Source organism: Camponotus floridanus, unplaced genomic scaffold, assembly GCF_003227725.1.
Source record: "Camponotus floridanus strain SB8 unplaced genomic scaffold, Cflo_v7.5 scaffold27, whole genome shotgun sequence".
Lineage (NCBI taxonomy): Eukaryota > Metazoa > Arthropoda > Insecta > Hymenoptera > Formicidae > Camponotus > Camponotus floridanus.
Window position 1 is genome coordinate 1,899,011 of NW_020229403.1, and position 22,928 is coordinate 1,921,938.

The 22,928-nt window shown below is 26.1% G+C and overlaps 2 protein-coding genes and 1 non-coding gene across 3 annotated transcripts; 2 read left to right on the forward strand and 1 right to left on the reverse strand.

Moving 5' to 3' along the window:
- Nucleotides 1–576: 576 nt before the first annotated feature.
- Nucleotides 577–650, reverse strand: Trnai-aau. Its single transcript has one exon. It is a non-coding gene; the product is annotated as a tRNA-Ile (tRNA).
- An 8,485-nt stretch (nucleotides 651–9,135) lies between these two features.
- LOC105251489 (short-chain dehydrogenase/reductase family 16C member 6) lies at nucleotides 9,136–16,677 on the forward strand. The gene is made up of 8 exons (XM_011258345.3): nucleotides 9,136–9,340; nucleotides 12,880–13,039; nucleotides 13,704–13,858; nucleotides 14,009–14,186; nucleotides 14,396–14,525; nucleotides 14,630–14,750; nucleotides 15,268–15,393; nucleotides 15,828–16,677. Exons 2-8 carry the CDS (start codon nucleotides 12,899–12,901, stop codon nucleotides 15,895–15,897), a joined length of 921 nt encoding a protein of 306 aa, XP_011256647.1. The 5' UTR covers nucleotides 9,136–9,340; nucleotides 12,880–12,898; the 3' UTR covers nucleotides 15,898–16,677.
- A 1,204-nt stretch (nucleotides 16,678–17,881) lies between these two features.
- LOC105251488 (17-beta-hydroxysteroid dehydrogenase 13-like) lies at nucleotides 17,882–22,562 on the forward strand. The gene is made up of 8 exons (XM_025409573.1): nucleotides 17,882–17,978; nucleotides 20,029–20,175; nucleotides 20,479–20,633; nucleotides 20,756–20,933; nucleotides 21,261–21,390; nucleotides 21,776–21,896; nucleotides 22,184–22,309; nucleotides 22,485–22,562. The coding sequence occupies exons 1-8, from the start codon at nucleotides 17,931–17,933 to the stop codon at nucleotides 22,552–22,554; spliced, it is 975 nt and encodes a 324-aa protein (XP_025265358.1). The 5' UTR covers nucleotides 17,882–17,930; the 3' UTR covers nucleotides 22,555–22,562.
- The last annotated feature ends 366 nt before the right edge of the window (nucleotides 22,563–22,928 follow it).

The following is a 22,928-nucleotide window of genomic DNA, read 5'->3' on the forward strand; positions in this document are numbered from 1 at the left end:
TATGAATATTTTAATTTATTTATTATCCAGTCAGTCACTCCGAAGATATATGAATATTTTAATTTATTTATTATCCAGTCAGTTATATATCAATAATAAATATTTTCTTCAAGAATAATAAATATAATTAAATCAGAAAATCTTTTTCACGTTAATTTTCCTAATATCATTATATTCTTTAATATTTTATCTTGATACCTTCAGCTAAAAAATTAATGTACAATAATAGTTGTCGGTAACATATCGAGAGATCTCACTTTATCATTTTTTAACTAATCATGAGCAGATAATAATGAGGAAAAGTTCCAATTTATATAAATAATTTAAAAATTTTTAATTTAAATAGGTAATAAACAAAATGAAAATGTCAGGAATAAAAAAACAAAATATTTTCTATTAACAAAATATTTTCTATTAATAAAAATAATAAAAAATTGCACAATTTTAATTATAACTTTACAATATCTGCATCATTTATATACTCTGTTGTTGCATATTGTAAATTACAATATTTCTAATTATGATATTAATATTTTTTTAATGTAAATATTGTTGCAAAAATTAAAAAAAAAAAGATGGCCCATGGGGGGATCGAACCCACGACCTTCGCGTTATTAGCACGACGCTCTAACCAACTGAGCTAATGGGCCTTCTTACAAACAGCTCTCTGTGACAGCATTTTCTGTACAACTTCGTCATTCATTTAATTCGGAAATAATATTAAATGTATTTTATACAAGTATTTTAATGTCAAAGAGAAAAAATTGTTCGGTCAATGGAGTCGAATCTTCGTCTTTCATTATATCTGAATACATTCCAACTAATGGACTATGTTGCTAATTTGATTACTTTAATGAATTCATTTTAATGAATATTCAGAACTAATAATGTATGTATCTTGTAGAAATTTTTAATAAAAATTTAATTATGTAGGAATAAAAACGTATGAAACAAAAATAGAGAGCTTCATCAAGATTTAATTTAATGTGTCGATAAATTATTATTACGATATTATATATATAATAGTATTGGATTTATTTATTTTTATTTTTTATAGCTAAACAATTTCTTTATTAATTAATGATTTTCTCTTTATTAAGTAAATTATAAATTATTTTAATTATAAATTATTTTATAATTATATAATTTAATATATATATATATATATATATATATATATATATATATATAATTTTTCGAATATCATTCTTACAAGTGTGTTATATCATTTTGTTAATGATATACATAATAAAAACACGTATTTGAATTTTCAAATACGTGTGAATTTTCAAATTATTTATTTGCGTGAGCAGATTCTTATTAACTTATCATGTCTTAATGTCGTATGAAATTATATCTTCTTGCTCAATTTTGAAATAAAGTTGTTTATGAAACGATTTCGCATTAACCTTTAGACTTCAGACATCAGTCTTTTTATCTCTTAAGGTCTATTTACACATATTCGTGAGTACCATATCAGTATCGTGTCAGTAACATCCGTAATGTATCAGTGATGATTATTCACATATATCCGTATAGTTCAATCCGTATCAATCCGTATCAATCAGTTCTCAGTGATTTTCAAGGTGGCTCAGTTTTTTATATTTAGGATGCGATAAATCGTATAGCACGGGATATTGACGCACTAATTCAATAAGTTGTTCATCATTCATTTTTACAAGCTTAAAAATGTCTATATAAATATAAGTATAAGCTTATAAAGATTTTTCCATGTCAAGCAAATTACTTTTTTTAAGTCAAGATGTGGATTTGAATGCAAATAAAATATTATATTAAGCATAATTTTACTGTAAAATTTTATCGTAAAATTACACGATATAATATTTCACTTTCATCTAAATCCACGATTTGATCCAAGTGATCTGCTTGGCATCAAATACTCTATAAATAAATTTACTGACCGTCGTAATGTATCCGTGAAAAAGCAAAAATATCGTTTGCAATAAACACAATATTACTATGCGAATACTGAACTGAAACTGAACAATCCGAATACGATACTGTGTCACATGTGTAAATACGTCCATCTAAAAACAAGAGAACGATATTTATCATCACTGTCAAAACTGACAAAAAATCACGGAACTGAACGGATACGACACTGATACGTCACGGATGTGAAAATAGACTTTTATAATTTGCATCGATAATCCTTAATCCTCCAACTTCCAAACACCCAAGGACAGTCATCCTTGTCCAAGAGCACGTCTTTGTCGCTTGTAGAAAGAGTTCATGAACCCTATATCGATTCCACTATTCATAGACACAACAAAAGACAAGTCAATGGACTGCTGTTCGTTTCGATGGATGTATTACGTAGAGTGTATGTTAACAGCAAATCTATAACTGACTTCCTTCTTTTGCAACTTATATATAAAGTATAAATTGCTCGGACGTCAACGAACATATGTTGCAAGGGCACCACTGTAAAATCGGTGCCCTTCGAGGACAATGCAATGTGTTACGATTACGATGCAATTTCTCAATTTGAACTCTTAATAACTCAAATTAATTGATTAATTCGTATTCTTTCTCTTAAATAAATATACGTCATAAAATAAAAAAATCTCATATTATACTAACAATAAGATGCAACATGTCAATATACACAAGTTTTATAAAAAAATAGTAAAATAACAAAAGCTCTTAATTTACAATGTAAAACTGAAGATATGGAATTATAATAAATAAATATGTCATAAAATATGTATATTTATGAAAAGCTAAATCAGCTGTCTTGCATATATGAAAAACGTAACTGTCAAAAAGAATATCACATAAGCATTAAAAACAATAGACGCGAGTTTTTATATTTTACAAAGTCAAATGCGCTAAAATATATTAATATCATATGCGAATCATGAATGAAAAAATTTATACGCATTTTATTATGTTATGTTTCTTTCGTAAAATTGCCCGAAATGCTGAGAAATTCATATGTAATGTCGGAATGATGTAAAAATGTGGCCGGAATAATAATTAAAAGAAAATTGTTTCTCTACAATAAAAATTTTAACAGAAAGTATTATTATGTTGCTAAAATTACTTATAAGAGATAAAGAGACAGATCTCATATCTCTTCTATGTTGAGCTAAATTTTGTGGAAAAAAAAAGAAATGAAACATCAGATTTTTCCTCTACCTTTTTACTTTATAATAGATATATTGCGAACATTTGTAATGCACAATAAAAAAGAAAATAAGCTAGCACCTTTATTCTGTCTCTTTTTCTTTTAAACGTTCTTTAGAAATATACATGGCTTAATGCCGTGTTATGTCTATACGTTTATGATTTAACAACATTTCACAATATTTCTTATTTGCATGTTGTGTGTTGTTTGTCTGAAGCAGAATTATAAATGACAATCTTTAAAAGAATGTTTTTAAGTTTATTTCAATCTTTAATTTATGAAGAAGGAGAAAGAAGAAAAGAGATAGAGATATATAGAGATAAATAAAGAAAAATAGAGAGATAAGGAAAAAAATATGTTTTTAACTTTATGTTGAAAACTCTCTAAAAATGATCGATGATTATATTTTATCTATTTATTTGAAAAATATGCATTTAATTTAATGTATTGTTAATGAAGAGAAAATTTACAATTAGTCTTGTGTGCTATTATAAATATTTGCGAATAATACGATTTATATCGCAGCCGTATTAGTTACTGCACTTTCGCTTGCCTTTCATTCCGTGCTATAAGTTTTTTAGAAATCACTATAATATTTTGTAAAAATATTATAGAATAAGTAGCAAATATGTTTCATATTTCATATGTTTCATATTTCATATGTTTCATATTTCATATATTTCATAATAAAATATATTTAATAGAGTTTAATAACAAATTGTATAAAATAAATAATAAAAAATATAAAGAGAGAAAAAGGGAAAGAACCAAAGGAAAAGTTAAAATATAGTGTCTTGCGCTAAACTAGCTCTTGGATTAAAAAGAAGCGCAAATAATAATCATTAGCTATTAAAAAAATATTATTGATGATATTTCTAACGAGTAATATTATTGTGCCATTTCTAACGAATTAATATCATATATATATATATATATATATATATATATATATATATATATAATAGTTTATTTTTCTAATAAATTCCATTGCGCTTTGTATTGCGCATTTGTAATATTTTTCTTTTATTTTCAAAACAATATATATTATATACATTATTCTAAAATTTTTTAGAGGATTTTTTTACAAAGATTCTTTTCTCACAAATTTCCTCGAAAAATACTATAAGAATAACTATACAAACATTATATGTATATTTAATACATTATATATATATTTAAAATATATTAATTTGTGTAAGAAAATATGTCATGATTAATATAATTTTATAATTTATTAGAATCATCAAATCATCAAAGATAATCATGTTATGCAAGAAATTTTTTTCTCATCTAATGAGAATGATTATCTTTCTTGCAAATTCTGATGATTCATTAATAATTCAAGATTCTGTTGACTCAAAACATATGTCGTCTCACGTTCTATTTAGAGATTTACATGTATAGAGACTTAATATGCAGTTATCAATCGATAAATGTTACGAGCGAAGGGAATCAATAAATTAGAATACTGTTCCGCGCTGGTCGTTTATGATGTATCTCGTATGCGAGAGAATAGATATAATACTAAAAAATGCTCAAATTATATTTAAACGCGTGAGTAAATAATATAAGGATATATGAGTTATTATATAATTATGAGGATATATGAGTTATTATATTATAATTTAATTTATTGATTTTTAAATAAGCGGTTTGTTTTAAAATAAATATGTATCAATAACTTCAAATAAATATGTATCAATAACTTTAAATTAATTGACAACTTAACGATAACATTTGGAACACATTAAAACTTGAATTTAAAATACATTCTAAAGTCCACACTCGATTATTATAACTACATTTAAAAATTGTCATTATATGTGTTTCTTTTTATAAGCTTGCATATACATATATGTATTGCAAATTATTTGTCCGCTAAATTATCTTTTTCATATTATGACAAGACAAATATACCTTATCATTTAAACCTTTGACTTACTGAGTCAGTCGTGAATTGTGATATCCTGTCAGTACTATTGCAGCATATTTGCAGAAATATTAATTAACGTTAATAATATTGGATTCATAGAGTACATACGATTGTGTGTTATATTCTGTTATATTGTTTTTGAGAAACGCAAAACTCGCTATAATAGCTTATAAATATATATTGTTAAGTGTGATAATATGTAAGTAATTTATCTCTCTCATAATTAATATATTTATTATATAACATATTTAGATTCAGGATAGGAAGTGAGATGAATACGAGACTATGGGCAGAGTAAGAGTGAAGGAATAAAAAGTTGCATATATTGCATATATTGTATTAAAGTTTATAGTATTATAGTAGATTAGGCCAGATTAGATAAGAACAAGTTATAATTGCAGAGTATAGTTTATATTTGCTTAGTTGTTTCAAATATTACAAATGTTAGTTTTGAATAGAAAGACAGTTGAATGTAAAATGAATATGAACATAACATAAGAAAATGTATCAAAATGTACCAAAAATGATGTAAAAACGGAAGCCATCCTCAGCCGCAAGGCATGAATTAATAAATACATACATATAACATATTTATTATATTATATAACATCATATTATATATATATATATATATATATATATATATATTATATTATATTATATTATATCCTAAAGATATCCAGAGAACAAATATTTAATATTGACATATCGATAAAATTCATTGATTGATTGTTGAATCGATACAATTAATTTTTATTCTAAAAAATAATTTATTACTCATTTACTCATTAAAATTCTTAAATTTGAAATAATTAATATGTATTGATATAAAAATGATGTCTAAATATTTTTAAATGCATTTTAGCACGAGACATCGATATAAAAATATCAAATTTAATAATACACACATTAATATGATTACAAAAAAAGCAAAAGCTATTGATTTTGAATAAATATAACACAAACAATAGATGATTGAGTTATTTTTATATTATAATTTTCTTTAAATTAACTGCATGTTCTTTCAAATTAATTTTATTCATGTGCTTAATTTTACTCTTATTATTTTATTCTATTTTACTTTTATTTAATAATTAATAATTAAAATAATATGATCCAAAGAAACAAAAAGATTAAACTATAATTAGCTACATATTAATTTCTAATATTTAACTAATTGTAATAATTAAAAATTGTTATTATAAATTACAAATTGATTAATTACTGAATTTCTATCTATTTAATTATAAGTTACGTATTACGTATTATTTTAGTTCAATAAATACAAAATTATAACATCTTAAAATTTAAAGAAAAGGAAATTCAACCTTTAACAATCTATCTCTATATGTGATTCGTTTACCAGCATTTCTAATACACGCGATACGCACTAGTTACTATCGCATATGTCATTTCAGATTCAATGAAAAGATTTAATTTATTCATTACTTTTATAATGCGTGAAATTATATCAGGATATTTTATAGGAACGACTCAGAAGAAAATGATTTATTTTTGTTCCAAATAAATTGGTCAAGAAATTTATCTACGTTATTTTTTCATATACATTTATCTATATATATTATCCAGGAATCGAAATACATATTTCTTAAACTGATGATTTTTATATTAAAAGATCTCTGTATTTTTTTTGACTATTATCTAATGCATAATATAAGAGCCGTTTATATCAAGAAAATTTATGAATATTTTATATTTATTTTTAAATTAAGCGCGAGAGATAAGAATATCTTATTTCAGATTTCATTGTTGCGAATTTGTGCAATCTTTAACTTAAGAATAAGAAAAAATGTTATCAGTTATGTAATATTAAAATTTGTAAAATTTGTAAAATTTATCAAATAAATGTTTAATTAAATATCTGTCAAGAACGGTTTTAAATTAAAGATTTGCAATGTTAAAAAATATTTAAATTTCATAATGATTTAGAAAGATGATCACCAGATTTATAAAATCATTAAATTGCAGTCTTTAAAATCGTTGCATCGTATGCATCATTATGCAACGATTTTAGAGACTGATTTCTTCTTAGAGCTCGCAAATACATATTTTTTGCATATCATTGTATTTTTTATTGCTGCACCATTGACTATAAAGTCAATCACAAAGATCATTAATTACCAAGTATTGCAAGAATCTTGTAAAGAAAACATGCGGAAGATATTTTTGCATTAAATATGGATAAATTATAAATCTTATTTAATATTATAAATATAAAAAAATAATGGATAAAACTGGATATAACTGGACTTTGAAGTATAGAAACTTTACTGGGATATATATAAAAAGTATAATATTCAAGTACACTGCTATTAAAATAAATAAATCTCTGTCTAAAGATTATACATGTATGTATGTATTCTATGTAAATGTTCTGTACAAGTTCATTTTACTTCAATTGTATATTCTATTGCTTAAGAAATAATTAATCAACAATTTATCGATGATCATATATCATTAGTTTATATATCGTTAGATCACATACACAGAGAAAAAATGTATACTGTATTCAAGTAAATATTATTTATTTTAAGTATATTATAAGTTTATAGTTGTATATCCGCAAATATATCATAAGTTTACCACAAGCATTAAATTTAATTGAATATATTCTGAATTTTAGTAAGTGCAGTATTTTAGAATATTAAATTAAATTAAAACAAAAATTTGGTAACAATTTGGCAACAAGAGTTGACGTAAAGTAAGTTTGATTTTTCTTTGATACAACTTTACAATATTCTTGAAGAAAAAATAAATTCTTCTTTTAAGTACATGATAATGAGATTTTCTAACACTTGTGATGGGTATATTTTAAGATTATTATTAAGAATATATTCTTTGTTGAAGAAAACTATTACTTAAAAAAAGAAAAATAAATTGAGTAATCGCTTTTCTTAGCAGTAGAATGATATTTTTCTCTGTGTATCATTAGTTCGCTATCAGACAAGATGCATACAATGTACATAAATGAAAAGTATATTGAAGACAGACAAAAAAAATTGTAATTTCTTGAAAGAACCAGTTTGATACAAGCAGTTAAGAAAATTAAAAATATGAAATAATCGGCGAATTTTTTATTTCATCAAGAATTAATATTAATACAAAATATAAACTTAAAGGTTCCACAATCACATTATTCGACGACATATATTCAATGTGCTTGCTGTAAATGCATCCATGTGAGCGAATCTCTTTTCGTTCAGCCGGTTTGAAGTCCTTGTGGAACGAAAGTGAAATTGCGCAAACGATCCCGAAAGCAATCTATTGGCATGCGATTTGGATCGCGAGGAATCGCGCGTAAATTTGGCGCAAGATCTCGTAATTTCTTTTTTGCGGGAAAAATGCATTTCGATGTTGGCAAAAGTGTGGCACTTTAAATTCAAAATCATCTCGAAATTTCTCCAAATATACAAATGTAATTATAAGATTCGATATATGTTTTAAAACTGTATTAAAATTATTTCTATCCGTAAGATAAACTTGCGAGCGTGATTTCTTCACGATGATGGCAACATCGATACGTAAAACTTTAAAACCATCATTACAGAGTAATCAACTAGTAAAATAATAAGTTAGCAATCTACAGAGAGTATTCCCATAGAGAAGATTGAATCGCGCCATCGCTTTTCTATTTAAAGACTAGCTAACTGAGAGAAAGAGAGAGAGTCCTTGGTCCCTCTTATTCAGTATCCCTCGATAAACTGTGACACAAATAGTCACGTTGCACGATGAACTTTACGTAGAATTCGCATGGTTTAATGTCACGTGGGATTCCCATAGGGGTTTCAGGTCAATATTCAAGAGAAAGAAATACTCGTATCACGCGACTTGAATTTCTTCGCGAGCTGTTATAATTTTTCCTCGAGCTACCCCAGCTCTTACGACGATGCTCTACTGGCGGAAGTGCGGACGCGTACCGAACGGTCACCCACCCAACCATCCAGAGACGGCTTCGCTTTAATAGACGTTTCTACTGCACGTTGATAATGGTTGCGGTCGTCTTATAGTCAAACATCTCTGGCAACGGCCGATAGCTCACGCTCGCGCGTCGACCAGCTGTCGCGATTGTGGTAGTGATGGAAAATCGCGTTGGTAGCGGTCAGGGAAGCTCTATAGCTGAACATGGTTTAGTCGTGATCCGTACGCAAACGGCGACGGTTCGTAACTTATCCAAGTTCATTCGTGTTATCTTTGGTATTCATCTAAGATTTAAGGCTTATTCATCACCGATAAGAGTGAGTAGTTGAACGTAATTTGAAAGATTCCTTTTTGATAGATTTGCGCGGAGGAAAGGAAAAGTGAGGGAATGATGTGTCCGAGTATGAAATATTTTGAAAATTGAACTCCTTTTTAACTAACGCTAAGTTAAAAGTTGATTTTATATTTTGTATGAGATTAATTCCTGATAAAAAAAAATTGCCTATTTTCTATTCTTAATATTCTCAACTGATTATATGACTTATATCAAACTGGTTCTTTCAAAAAATTACAGTTTCTTGTTCGTCTTTAATAATTCTAACGAACGCAGACAGATGTGTCGCAAGAAAAACTACGCAAGATGAGTTATAAATAGTATACAGTGTGTAATTTTGTTCTTTGAACTCGTCCTTTCTAATTGTTTTTAATTATTCTGATAATCAATTAGTTATGAATGTTTTCTTTATTGAAGAATAATATTTTTTGTAATTCTTAATATTTTTCGATATTCAATGATAAATTAAAATTTTATTAATATATATAGTTTATTAAAAATGAAGTAAATTGTGCAAATTAAATAAAATTAAATATTTTTATAAATTTTCAACTTATTTCATAAGCGAAATTTCTACAGTGAAATCTTTGAAATTATTCAAATATCGATTAACCGAAGAAATAAACATCAAAATTATTTTTGATGGACGTTACATACAATAATTTTCCAGTTGTTTTTCTCTCATAAATAGATAGAATTTTAGCGAAATGTAAATATTCGACTAAAAAATATAAAACAAGAGTAGTAAATAATAATTAATTCTTCGACCAATAATGTTGTAATCAAAAAAGAATCGAATATAGAATTGATAAATTATTTGTGATATAAAAAAAGCAAAAATTTAAAGTATAATGAGAGTTTGTCTGTATTCGAGATTATAAAATTCGTTTACAAAAAAATAATAAATATTGAACAGACATTTAATCTTGTGTTGATTATGTTAAAAATTCATTAAGCAGTTTATCCCCCAATTTTAATTCGATTAAACATTCTGTTGTATTAAAACACTGATATCAAATTAAATAAAAAAATGTTTGCGAAGGAAAAATAACTTCTATCTTATTCTTTAAAGAATATACTTCGAATGTTTCGTAAATCTTGTAAGGCAAACAACACTTGTGTATTTCATAATTTTTTTATCAGTCTTATATTCACGCCAATGTTATTATAGATAGACATACTTTGCAATACAACATGATTATGTGGAACAAGAAAAATTTCTAACATATAATTTTGAATGAGGTAATCTTGAACTTTATAAATTAATCGGATCAATCATTATAAATATTCCAAATATTAAAGATTAAAAAAAATTTTTCAAATAAAATTAGTTAGTACTCGAAGTCTTCATTTCTCATATAAATGTGTATTGTAATATATTAATTAGCCAGATCAAGAAAATTTTACGGAAACTTAATTCTCAAACTTAATATAAGAATTATCCAATGTATAAAGAGGATAGTACATCATATTGAAAAGAAAATATCAAGAAAAAGTAAAAAAGTTCAATGCTACTCTTTAGATATATGAGAGGAAAATATTTTCAAATAATTCTGCGTTTCCAAACAGAGTCTGATATTCGCAAAGCTAACAAAGAATGTGTGTGGAAAGATAGTCGGGAAGGTGGGAAGAAACCATCTGATTCGCTACCTTCATGGTCAAAATAAAAGGATAAAGACAAAATGTGGTTCTGAACTGGTGCCGGCAGTATTTACGAAACATATTTATCGGTTATAATTTTTAGGTATTGCCTGGCGGTAATACAAAAATATATAAATAAAACATTTACGTATATTATTATCAGCTCATATATATAATATATTCAATCTACAAAAACATACATTTCTATGCATTAAAACATGTTGATAGAAAATTAAAATTCAGACGTTCACTGTATATACACTTATATTTTTCGGTAGATTAGACTCTTGTCACTCAAACGTGCCGTTTTACGTTGTGGCCTTGTATTTTGAATTGCGTGTGTAAATGTCGCGTGATTAATCTCTTTTTTTTACATTTTTGAAACGTGTTAATGCCAGTTTTTAAAATTGATTTTGATTAGATATATAATAATAATTGTGTATAATACTAACCATCAATACATAAAAGTTCATTATTTTAAATTTTTATTACATTTGTTTATCGATTAAAAAATTTGAAGCAACACAGTCCATAAAACAATGTAAGAAGTATATGACGAATATAAAGTGCACATAGGAAAAAATACTCCTCGAAATATATATATATATATATATATATATATATATATATAATATTAATAATTCAATATATCTTTATAAATAGGTAAATATATATATGTGTGTGTATACACACACACACACACACACACTGTATATATATATATATATATATATTTACCTATTTATAAAGATATATTGAATTTATTCTCAACATAAGATTTAAAAGTATTTCTCTTAATGAGGTATATAAAAATACTAATTTCTTTAAATATTATAAAAATTTTGTTTTTTCTTCTTCGTAATCGAAAATATGTCATTAAAAAAGTTATATAGATATATAAGAGAAATCACAAATAAAATTAATATAAGTAACTACGTAGATAACTAGGTATGCGAAATAGGTGCAACAATGAGCTCATGTCATGATATGTGACACGTAATCAGTATATACTGCCCACGATTGTTGCAGTAACCTAGTTCCTTCAATGAGATAAAAAGTCGAATATATCTCAAGTTACTCTATTTCTAAAAATTTTCGTATTATTTAGAGAAATATGAAAGAAACTTATTGTTAGAAAAAAAATTCAATAACAAATTATCACTCGATGTTATTACAGAATCTATAGTTCTGATTCAGCCTCAATGACGTAAGTTATTACAGTAGCAATTTATTGCCATTTAAAGATTAATAAATTTAATCATACTCAATCAAGATACTCTAACTCATGTTTTTTTTTTCTAAGAAAAAACTACAAAAATATAACATTACAATTTGTGATTTTTACAAATCATTACAAGATCGAAGCGATAATTATGTTACTTATGTTTTGTTATTGAAATTGACATTTAAAAAAACCCAAATTTTAAAATAGTAATAATATTGCAGCGATAATCTCAAAATAATTAGACATCATATTTTTAAATATGATTTATGATTCGCAATGTGCAATTTGTTATTACGATTTAATTATTCCTCTTGCGTACAAAGAACGAATATTATATAACACAACTTAGTTGTGCATTACAACCTTCTTGATTTCTTGCTATCAAGTTTAAATTGATACATATATAGTGTAATCACGCATATGCACGCACGCGAAATATATATGTATGTATATATATAAAGTTTATTATCATATTTTTATAGTATATACAGAATAAATCATAGTTGATATATATATATATATATATAAATATAGATAGTTGATAGATACTCTATTATAATAAATTCTTTGCGCTATAAAAAATTATTTTTAAAAAATTACTCAATAATAATATTATTAAAATAACAAATTATACCAAAATTTCGTCAATTTTACAGATCGACATATCAGATAACCATGGTAAAAGCATACAATGGTGCGTTGCTCTTAGCGGATGTCTTGCTGCTTATTTTGAAGATTCTATATTACATTTGCGAAAGCGTGTATAAATTTTTCGTCCCAACAGAAGAGAAGAGCGTAGTTGGTGAAATCGTTCTAGTATGTATTAAGTTTACAAAAATTCATGTAATTTAATAAAATTATTTTTACATTAAATAAAACAATAAAACGCAACAATTACATTCAACTTAAGTTGCGACTTATTGTTAGATGCATATAAATAAAAATATATTGATTATTAAATGATGATCGTTAAATAATTTAAAAAAATTTTCATTTTAAAGAAATTTTTTCTTTTTTGTTTTCTCTAGAAGTTTATATTATGAGTATATAATTTCATGTTCCCCCATTCCGTTTAATTCAAAAATAAATTATGACGAGTGCAATTCGTTATTAATTCAAAAATATGTTTTTATAATATAAATATAATCAATTATAATAAAAATAAATGTAATTATCATATATTATTTATCATCTATAAATTCGCTCGTATAAGCAGACTTTCTTCCATTGAACAATATACACATAATTATAATTTATTGTAAAGAATATTTTACATAATTTTAATTTTTTATATGATGCACTTCTTCGAAAACAATTTTAAGGCAAATTTGGAATGGAGGAGAATTAATACTCTCATTTATGTAGTAAAATAAATGAAATTTAATATTATCTTTATTTCTGGAAACCATAATAAATAATTTTAAAAATATATGTAAATTAATAACAATTATGTATATTACATCTTATTATGTTTCTATAGATAACAGGCGCGGGTCATGGTATCGGAAAAGAATTGGCACTCCGTTACGCATCTCTGGGCGCAACCGTGGTATGTTGGGATTTAAATCAAGAAGCAAACGAGGAGACATTGAGCGAAATAAAAAAAACGGGAACAACTGCAGCATATGCGTATCAGTATGTATTATTATTTTTTCTTTCTACAAAAATAAATATAAAATCAAATAAAAATAAAATCGAGAGAAATCGAGATGCGTTATAAAAATTACAATTCGATAAGACAAATTCAATTAAATTCTAATAAAGCATCTTTATTTTGATACGCAGATGCGATGTATCGAAAAGGGAACAAGTCTTCAGCGTAGCCGAGAAAGTCAAAAAGGAAGTCGGTGACGTTACTATCTTGGTTAACAATGCTGGTATAATGCCTTGCCACGCCTTCCTTGATCATACAATCGACGAAATTAAACGAATCTTCGACATTAACGTACTGGCCCACTTCTGGGTAAATGAATAAAAAATTAATAATACATATGAATGTTAACTGAATATATATAAAAAATCTTTCAAACGTGTATTCTTTTTTAATAGAATTATCTAAAATCTAAATCTAAAATGATTATATATTTAATAATTACTATATATATAAAATATGAAATATTTTTTGATCGCAAGTTATTTGTAATAATATTTGTGTTCTATTGTTCTATTCAGATGCTGCAAGCATTTTTGCCAAGTATGATCGAAAAAAATCATGGCCATGTTGTTGCACTCTCGTCATTGGCAGGAATCGGTGGCCTTCCGAATTTAGTTCCCTATTGCGCTTCGAAATTCGCAGTTAGAGGTAAGCAAACTCGTATTCTTTTTAATTTTAATACCGCATTTCATGTATAACACATTGATGCGCAAAATATAGGGTTTATTCTTAATCGTGTCATGTAATTACAGGGCTTATGGAATCAATTAGTGAGGAATTACGGATATCTACCAAAGGGAAATCTTTAATCAAATTTACTACCATTTATCCATACATGGTAGACACCGGACTTTGCAAGAAACCAAAGATAAGGTAAGAGTATTTATAAGTGAAACGTATATGCACACAAAGACTGCGTTCATAAAGGATATTTCGCAGTACACGATATGTAATTCCGCTGTTAATTATTGTACTGTATGTACTATTATGTACTATAACAAATAATTATGTGCAAGACTGATTCGTAAAATTGGATATTTCATGACATATTTCTAAATCATAATGATAGATTATGCATGGATACTCACAAATATAATTATCTACATATCGTTAACTAGCTATACTTTTTACATGCAGACTAAATTTTTGGATGCGAGGTGAGCTATTGCGTTTTTTTATAGCAGAAAAAATATATGGAACACACGCATATAACGCATATAACGCAAAATAAATTTATAAGGAGTTTATTTTTGATCTTACACGTTAAGAACACTTGCACTTTAGCATTTCGAATAAAATTTATAAATGGCATGAAGTTAATAATTATTCTTTATCTATCTTAATAATTTTTTTATTATTATTAATAGTAAAAATATTTTAATTTCAATAGGTTTCCGAATGCCATGCCGTTGGTTTCACCGGGACAAACAGCTTCACAAATAATCCGTGCGCAAAGGTGCGATTATCGAGAGAGATCTGTGCCTCCAGTATGGCTGCCATTGGGCATAATGTTAAAGTAATCAAATTTTTACAAAATCTTCGAATATATAAAGATTCTAATAGCGTAAAGAAAATATTCAAAAAAATATATTTCGATACATTAATATTTGAAATTATAGTTAATGATATAAAAAAAAATTGTCAAAAACAAATTGATGCAGGTAGAAAGGAAGAAAAAAAGAGAGAAAGAGAGAGAAAATCCGTCAATTTGATTTTTGATCAATTTTATCAACCAATTTTACTTTAATATTTATTTGATAAACTCAGGATATATACATATATTCCATAATTATTATTAGACTTTTCTCATAACATGTGAATGCCAATTTTCGTTAATATCAATTAATTTATCTGTTATAATTTTTTATATCTATCATAATTTTTTAAAGAAATGTTAGTAACAAATAAAAATAAGAAAAGTCAATCAATGTATAAATATTTTCATTTCAGGAATTTGCCCGATAATGCGTTATTCACCCTAATAGATTTCTGCGACAGTGGTGTCCAGGCAGTGAGCTAACAGATACAAGAAACACTCATATATATATATATATATATATATATATATATATAAAACAATTTAAAAAATCAAATCTGTGAATAAAATTTTTGATATGATTATGTATAAAATCTATTAAGTTTCCACATTTTTTATAAGATAAAATAATTCAAAATTGCCAACAGTTTTTAGATTGTTAACACGTTCAAAGTAAAACATTTTAGTTGTCTTTCTCTTTTTGATAGCTCGCTCTATATATGAAAAAAATAATTATTTTGATTAATTAATCATAAATAATTAATTGTCGTAAACACCGGAGTAATATGCATAAACACACAAGCGTAGATGTTTATACAATAAGCAACATTAGTATTGTAATTATTTTATATTGAAAGGAATTGCGTAAAAATGCTTCACCGTTGTAATCACATGAGCATATATATCAATTTTAATTTTAATGAACAGCATTATTTCGTTCTGTTAAACTGATAATCAAAATATGGTATACCTGTAATGATAAGTCGCGTATAGTCTGTTATTTATAAAACTAATAATTTACTCCGATAAACTTCTGCTCACACTTGTATGTATATTGTTATTTCATAAGAATTACTTATATAATAAATATAAATATACATTAGCAATTTATATTATTATATAACAAAGCGCAAAATGCATATATACATTATATATTATATAAAATTGTCTGCGAAATGTTATTTGGGAGTATTTCATGTATGATAATGTGCGTATTTCTTGTCGACAATATAAGTTCATCAAGAGATTGACGATTTGATATGATTCGAAGTTTTCAAATTCTAATCTATACTGCTATTTTTGCACACAACTAACTTTTGTATAATCTTTTATTTCCACTTTTTTACTTTTGTTGTGTTCAAAGATAGCATTTATATATATATATATATATATATATATATATATATACACATATAACATACCCATATTGTACACATATATCGAAAGAAATTTATTCAAAGTTACAAAATTTTGATACAATAACAATATTTATCGATGCTGTCTCGAAATACGTATTTATATCTAATTTGTCTGTTATATTTAGTTTGTTTTTCTACTAACAATAAATAAATAAATTTTCAAACATCAAAGAATTGGGAATATAAAAATAAAAGATTACAATTGTTAAGTAATTAAATAAATAAAGAGTTCACTATATGAAGGAATTAAAAGTTATTTGATAATTTCTGTAATTATATTTCTCTCATGTTTTGCGTCAAATTTGAAGGATTATCAAAAAAAATTTATATGATAGAAAAAAAAAAAGTGTTTCTATTCCAAAATTTTGTAATATAAAAAAATGAGAACATAATCTTTAACTTATTGTTAATCACATGTCAAATGTGAATCTTTTTTTATTTTTATAAAAGTTAAATCTAAAATATAGTTATAAGGATAATATAAATATAATATAAAATTAAAAATTTTGAGAGAAGAGGTCAAGTAAATTATAAATAATAGAATTGTATAAAAAAATAATTAATTTTCGATTAATTTTTTAAGTAAAGAATATTCTATTAGCGAGAAAATATATTTCATTTTTTCAAGAATTTAATGCGAGATTTTCAAAAAATATTTATATAGAAAATCGAAATCACAATCTTAAAATGTTTAATACATATTTTTTTATCTAGATTGTCTAATATAAAGTTTGTATAAACTATAAGTCAGTCTATATTAAAGAATATACACAATTATAAACAAAATTGTTCCTAAAAGGAGGGAAACAAAATAAATTAACTTACTAGTAACAAAGTTAATCAATCAAATTATAAAAAAGATAAAAAATAAGAAACAGGAAAATTTACACGTGTACATACATAATATAAATATAAAGTGAGTTATATAAATTATATAACTATTACATAAGTTAATGATTAACAACTTCTATAAATTAAAGAGTCATTAGAAGCAGCAGAATCAAAGTACAAGAATTTCAACAACTTATATAAATCGAAGAATGACCAGAATTAGTCATTAACTAAAAGAGCTTTGATCGAGATTCATCAGATTGGAAGATGAAAATAATATCACCAAAAAGAGTTTTGGATGACGATTATAATCAGGTAAATAAAATAAATCTTTCCATATTTGTGTTTAATAATTGTTCAGTTTTATGCAATAAATAAATAAAAATTTAAAAAATTATAAAAATATAAAACTGTCTTTTTAAGGAATATTGCTATCGGCAAAATACATTTTTCGCAAAGTTCTTATTTAATTATTCATAAACTATAATATTTTATTCGTAGAAATATTTGTAAAAATATATAAAATATATAAAAATATATAAAACAAATAAAACAAAAGTTTGGAAAATATTCGTTAGAAAAATTTATGTTGAAGATACTTGTATTTAATACCTATCTTTAAGTATTGATATTCATACACAATACGTACATTACATACACAGACACACTCATTGCTCCTATTTTAAAAATTGATTGAGTGAAATTAACATATTCCTTATTCTCTAGCATAACATTTAATTTTAATATTCGATAATCGATTGAACGCGGTGTTTTTGGAGTACTGAGAACTTGTGATATTATATTTATGGAATTATTAGTGCCAACGCGATTATTGATTCGAGAGGTCAAACTCGCGCCTTCTCGTTTGTCTTTTGGTCTGTAGAGTCATATTTGAGAGAGCAGTATTGTTATAAAGGTTCTTAACGGAATTTATTGTGGTTTTTGTCTCCGATACTAAAATTTAATGTAAACTGTTTTCTCTCGCTCGACCGAATTATTCTATTTATTTCTACTATTATATTCTCTTATTTTTCTAATAAACGAGTAATATCATTTCTTTTTTTTGTAAAATTCGCGTAGTTTATTTCATTGTCGTCACTTGTGTTTGTCGAATTCTATTTCTGTCTTTGTCGACTGTCGCCTGATTAAGAGCGCGTATAATCGATTAACTTTCTCTTCACCAATCCTGTCCCTCTACCGTTAGGCGAGCTGGTCGGCCCGCGGCGAGGCGGGCTAACGTTTTTCGCGATCTTTTGAGTTTGTCGAAAATTGATGCGTGAAAGATCGCATCTGGCGCCCAAATTCGATATATCGAGACGGCCCTCGCTCCGCCGCGGCTCGCGCGCGAACAATCTCCATCCTTGTTCCGCCCATCGCGAGAATAATACTTTCGTTGTTTTTGCCGGCGTTTTCGCTCCCCCTCGCGTGTTCCTCTCCAACATCCCAAGGAGTCGCGCGAAATTAATCGACTCAATTAAAATTGGAAAAATTGAGAAAAGCGTCGCAAAAATTTGGCCTCGCCGCGGGCCGACCAGCTTGCCTAACGGTAGAGGGACAGGGTTGGTGAAGAGAAAGTTAATCGATTATACGCGCTCTTAATCAGGCGACAGTCGACAAAGACAGAAATAGAATTCGACAAACACAAGTGACGACAATGAAATAAACTACGCGAATTTTACAAAAAAAAGAAATGATATTACTCGTTTATTAGAAAAATAAGAGAATATAATAGTAGAAATAAATAGAATAATTCGGTCGAGCGAGAGAAAACAGTTTACATTAAATTTTAGTATCGGAAACAAAAACCACAATAAATTCCGTAAGAACCTTTATAACAATACTGCTCTCTCAAATATGACTCTACAGACCAAAAGACAAACGAGAAAGCGCGAGTTCAACCTCTCGAATCAATAGCGTGAGCTACAAACTAAGAGCAAATAATTACATAACAGCAAAGATAATCTAATAGCCGATATATACGATAAATAGCTTAGTAATTTACTTTTTAATAGCAAGTCATGCTTGTTTTGTAAAATATGATGTATAATAATAACTGAATATTAAAAATATATTTCAATATTCTGTTATTATGCATCATATCTTACAAAACAAGTTTTACTGTCTATTAAAATGCAAATTTTAAGATTATGTAAAATAGTATATCTTTAAGTATCAAATCCTACAATATAACTTGTATCACAAATTCTCTCTCCTTTTCTTTCTCGTACTGTCTATAAATATATACTTAAATTTGTCTAAAAAACAGAAAAAAAGAGAAAGTGAGAGAGAAAACGAATCAATTCTTATTTTACTTTTATCTAAAATATATATTATTAATATTTAATATGTATTACTAACTTTTCAGATAATTATGGCGAAAATATACGATGGCACGCTTCTTCTAATAGAAATATTATTTCTTATTTTGAAAGTTTTTTATTTTTTTTGCGAGAGCATATTCACAATGTTTATTCCAATAACAAAAAAGAGCGTGGCTGGTGAAATAATTTTGGTGCGTGGAATTCATAGAATATGTATAGATAAAGAAGCTGTTTTTCTATACTAATATATTCAATTTATAAAATTAATATATGTAAATATGTTAACAAATTTATCTTATCAAAACATTATTTCATCTTATAAATTATTCTATCAAATAGCAAGCCAACTTGAATTAAAAATTTGTAAATTGTAAACTATCAAATATTCATGATAATATTTGCAACAACTATATGTAATATATAATAATAATATATATAATAAAAATATATAATAATGCTTACTAATCTGATATTTAATACATTTATTGCGATAGGTAACAGGCGCAGGTCATGGTATCGGAAAAGAATTAGCGATTGGTTATGCATCGTTAGGAGCAACAGTCATATGTTGGGATATTAATGAAGAAATTAACAAGCAAACAATGAATGAAATTAAAATGATGGGGAAAAACGCTGTATACGCATATCAGTAAATCAATGTTACTTGATTTTATAAAATAAAAAGCGATTCGAATAATTTACGCGCATACAATTAACAACACATATTTAACTACTATCAGCTGATTAAAAATTTGAGAAAAATTTTTATAGGTGCAATGTAGCGGACAGGAAAGAAGTCTTTAAGATAGCTGAAAAAGTGAAAAAAGAGGTCGGCGATGTTACTATTTTAATCAACAATGCCGGTATAGGATTTCCCAGAACACTCTTAAATAAAAGCGCCGATGAAATTACACGAGTTATAGATGTCAATTTAAAATCGCATTATTGGGCAAGTGATATATTTGAGATACACATACATAGCAATTATAAGATATACGCGCGCGCACGCGCACACACACACACACACATATATAAATATAAAGCCTATATTAGCATTATAGCATCATATATATATATATATATATATATATATATATATATAAATATAATAATTAGCAATATAATTTACATTATTCTTAGAAATAGAGATAGTACTGAAAATGAATTTACTACATTCACAATTGAAATAAGTTCAAAACACTAAATAAGTATATTCGCATGTATACATACACACGCATGCACGTACACGTGTAATTGTTCTCAACGAAATCTTTAGACGTTGCAAGCATTCCTACCAAGTATGATTAAAAAGAATCACGGTCATATTGTGGCGGTCTCATCATTACTAGCATTTAAAGGCTTTATGTATGGTACGGTTTATTGTCCCACAAAATCCGCGGTCAAAGGTAATTCAAACTTATTATTAGTCTTATTTGTATGTATAACGTGTAATTATTAACCCTTTGCTTTAAGATATTTTAATGGTACTTTTGGTGAATATAAATAATTTTATTATAATCGACTGCTATCAGTTAAATTGTTTCTATATATATCAAAATCAAAGTCATCTCTTCATTGTCGAAAAAATCAAAATCTTCAAAATATTTTTCTTTTTATATTTTTTGTTATGGTACAAAATATGTCGCCGTAGCGGTGCCTATGGAGTGCAAAGGGTTAATATAATATAATTGTAAATTGACGAATATTATGCGAATATAAATTCAAGATAAAAATAAAAATACAATTACAAAGCTATACTATTCTAATATTGTTTTCATTTGCCCATTATAGCACTTATGGAAGCTATCAGCGATGAATTACGTACATATAGCAAAGGAAAATCTTTGATTAAATTTACTACCGTCTTTCCGGCCTTAGTACTTACTGGAATTGTCAAAAATCCAAGAATGAGGTACATTTATATAATAATATAAAATTAATTAATTGTAAATAATTGTAAATAATATTGTAAATAATTGTAAATAATATTTCTTAATAACGATAAATATATGTAAATATATAAATTATAATCTTATTCATATGTATATATTTTGTAAATCAGCATATTCGACAAAAAATTAGAGTTTTTTATTAGCATTAGATCTTATATACATATACATTGAAAAAAATGTTTTAAGTAATAAAATATAAAATAATAGTTATTCTGATAAATTATTTTATTTTATTTGTCAATGATAGATTTGCAAGTATAATGAAAGGGCTTACACCACAGGAAGCAGCTTCACTAATAATTGATGCACAAAGACAGAATTTCAGAGAAAGATCTATACCTTCACATTGGCTACCGATATCTCGTTTATCAAGGTAAATCGCAGTAAATAAAAATTCAATCATTAAGTGCATAGATTTTCAAATAAATCAGTTACATATGTCAATAAGCTGCAAGGCAATTCATAAATCGCTAAATGCAAATATTATTGTACCATGTTCATATTATTTCTGTACATTCTCTATAATAAAAATAACATTTTAATTTCAGACTTTTACCCAACAAAGCACTCAATTGCATTTACGATTTCGTAGATTTCAGCGTTGATGTAGCAGATTAAAAAATTTGGAAAAAATATGGGCCCATATATATCATTATATAAATATATATACAGGGTGTTCTCAGCGAAAATGTCAATGAAGGCCATTATTTTTTGCAGGTTCCCGATTTTTGTCATCATATATCTTTGCAATTAAGTCTTAAATTAAAACTCAACTAAAGTAAACTCTCTATTTAAAATTAATCGAAGAATGTGGTTTTGTTAATATTTTATTTCTACAAAGCTTAGTTTACGAAAAACCCCTTATTTCCAATCACTTATAATTCGAAAATTATTAATGCCTCGACAGGAGGCACTTTTTCATTGAGGAAAAATCGTCTTCAAATGATCCCAAGAATCTGTCTTTGAAATGTGACGGAAGATAACTGGAACAC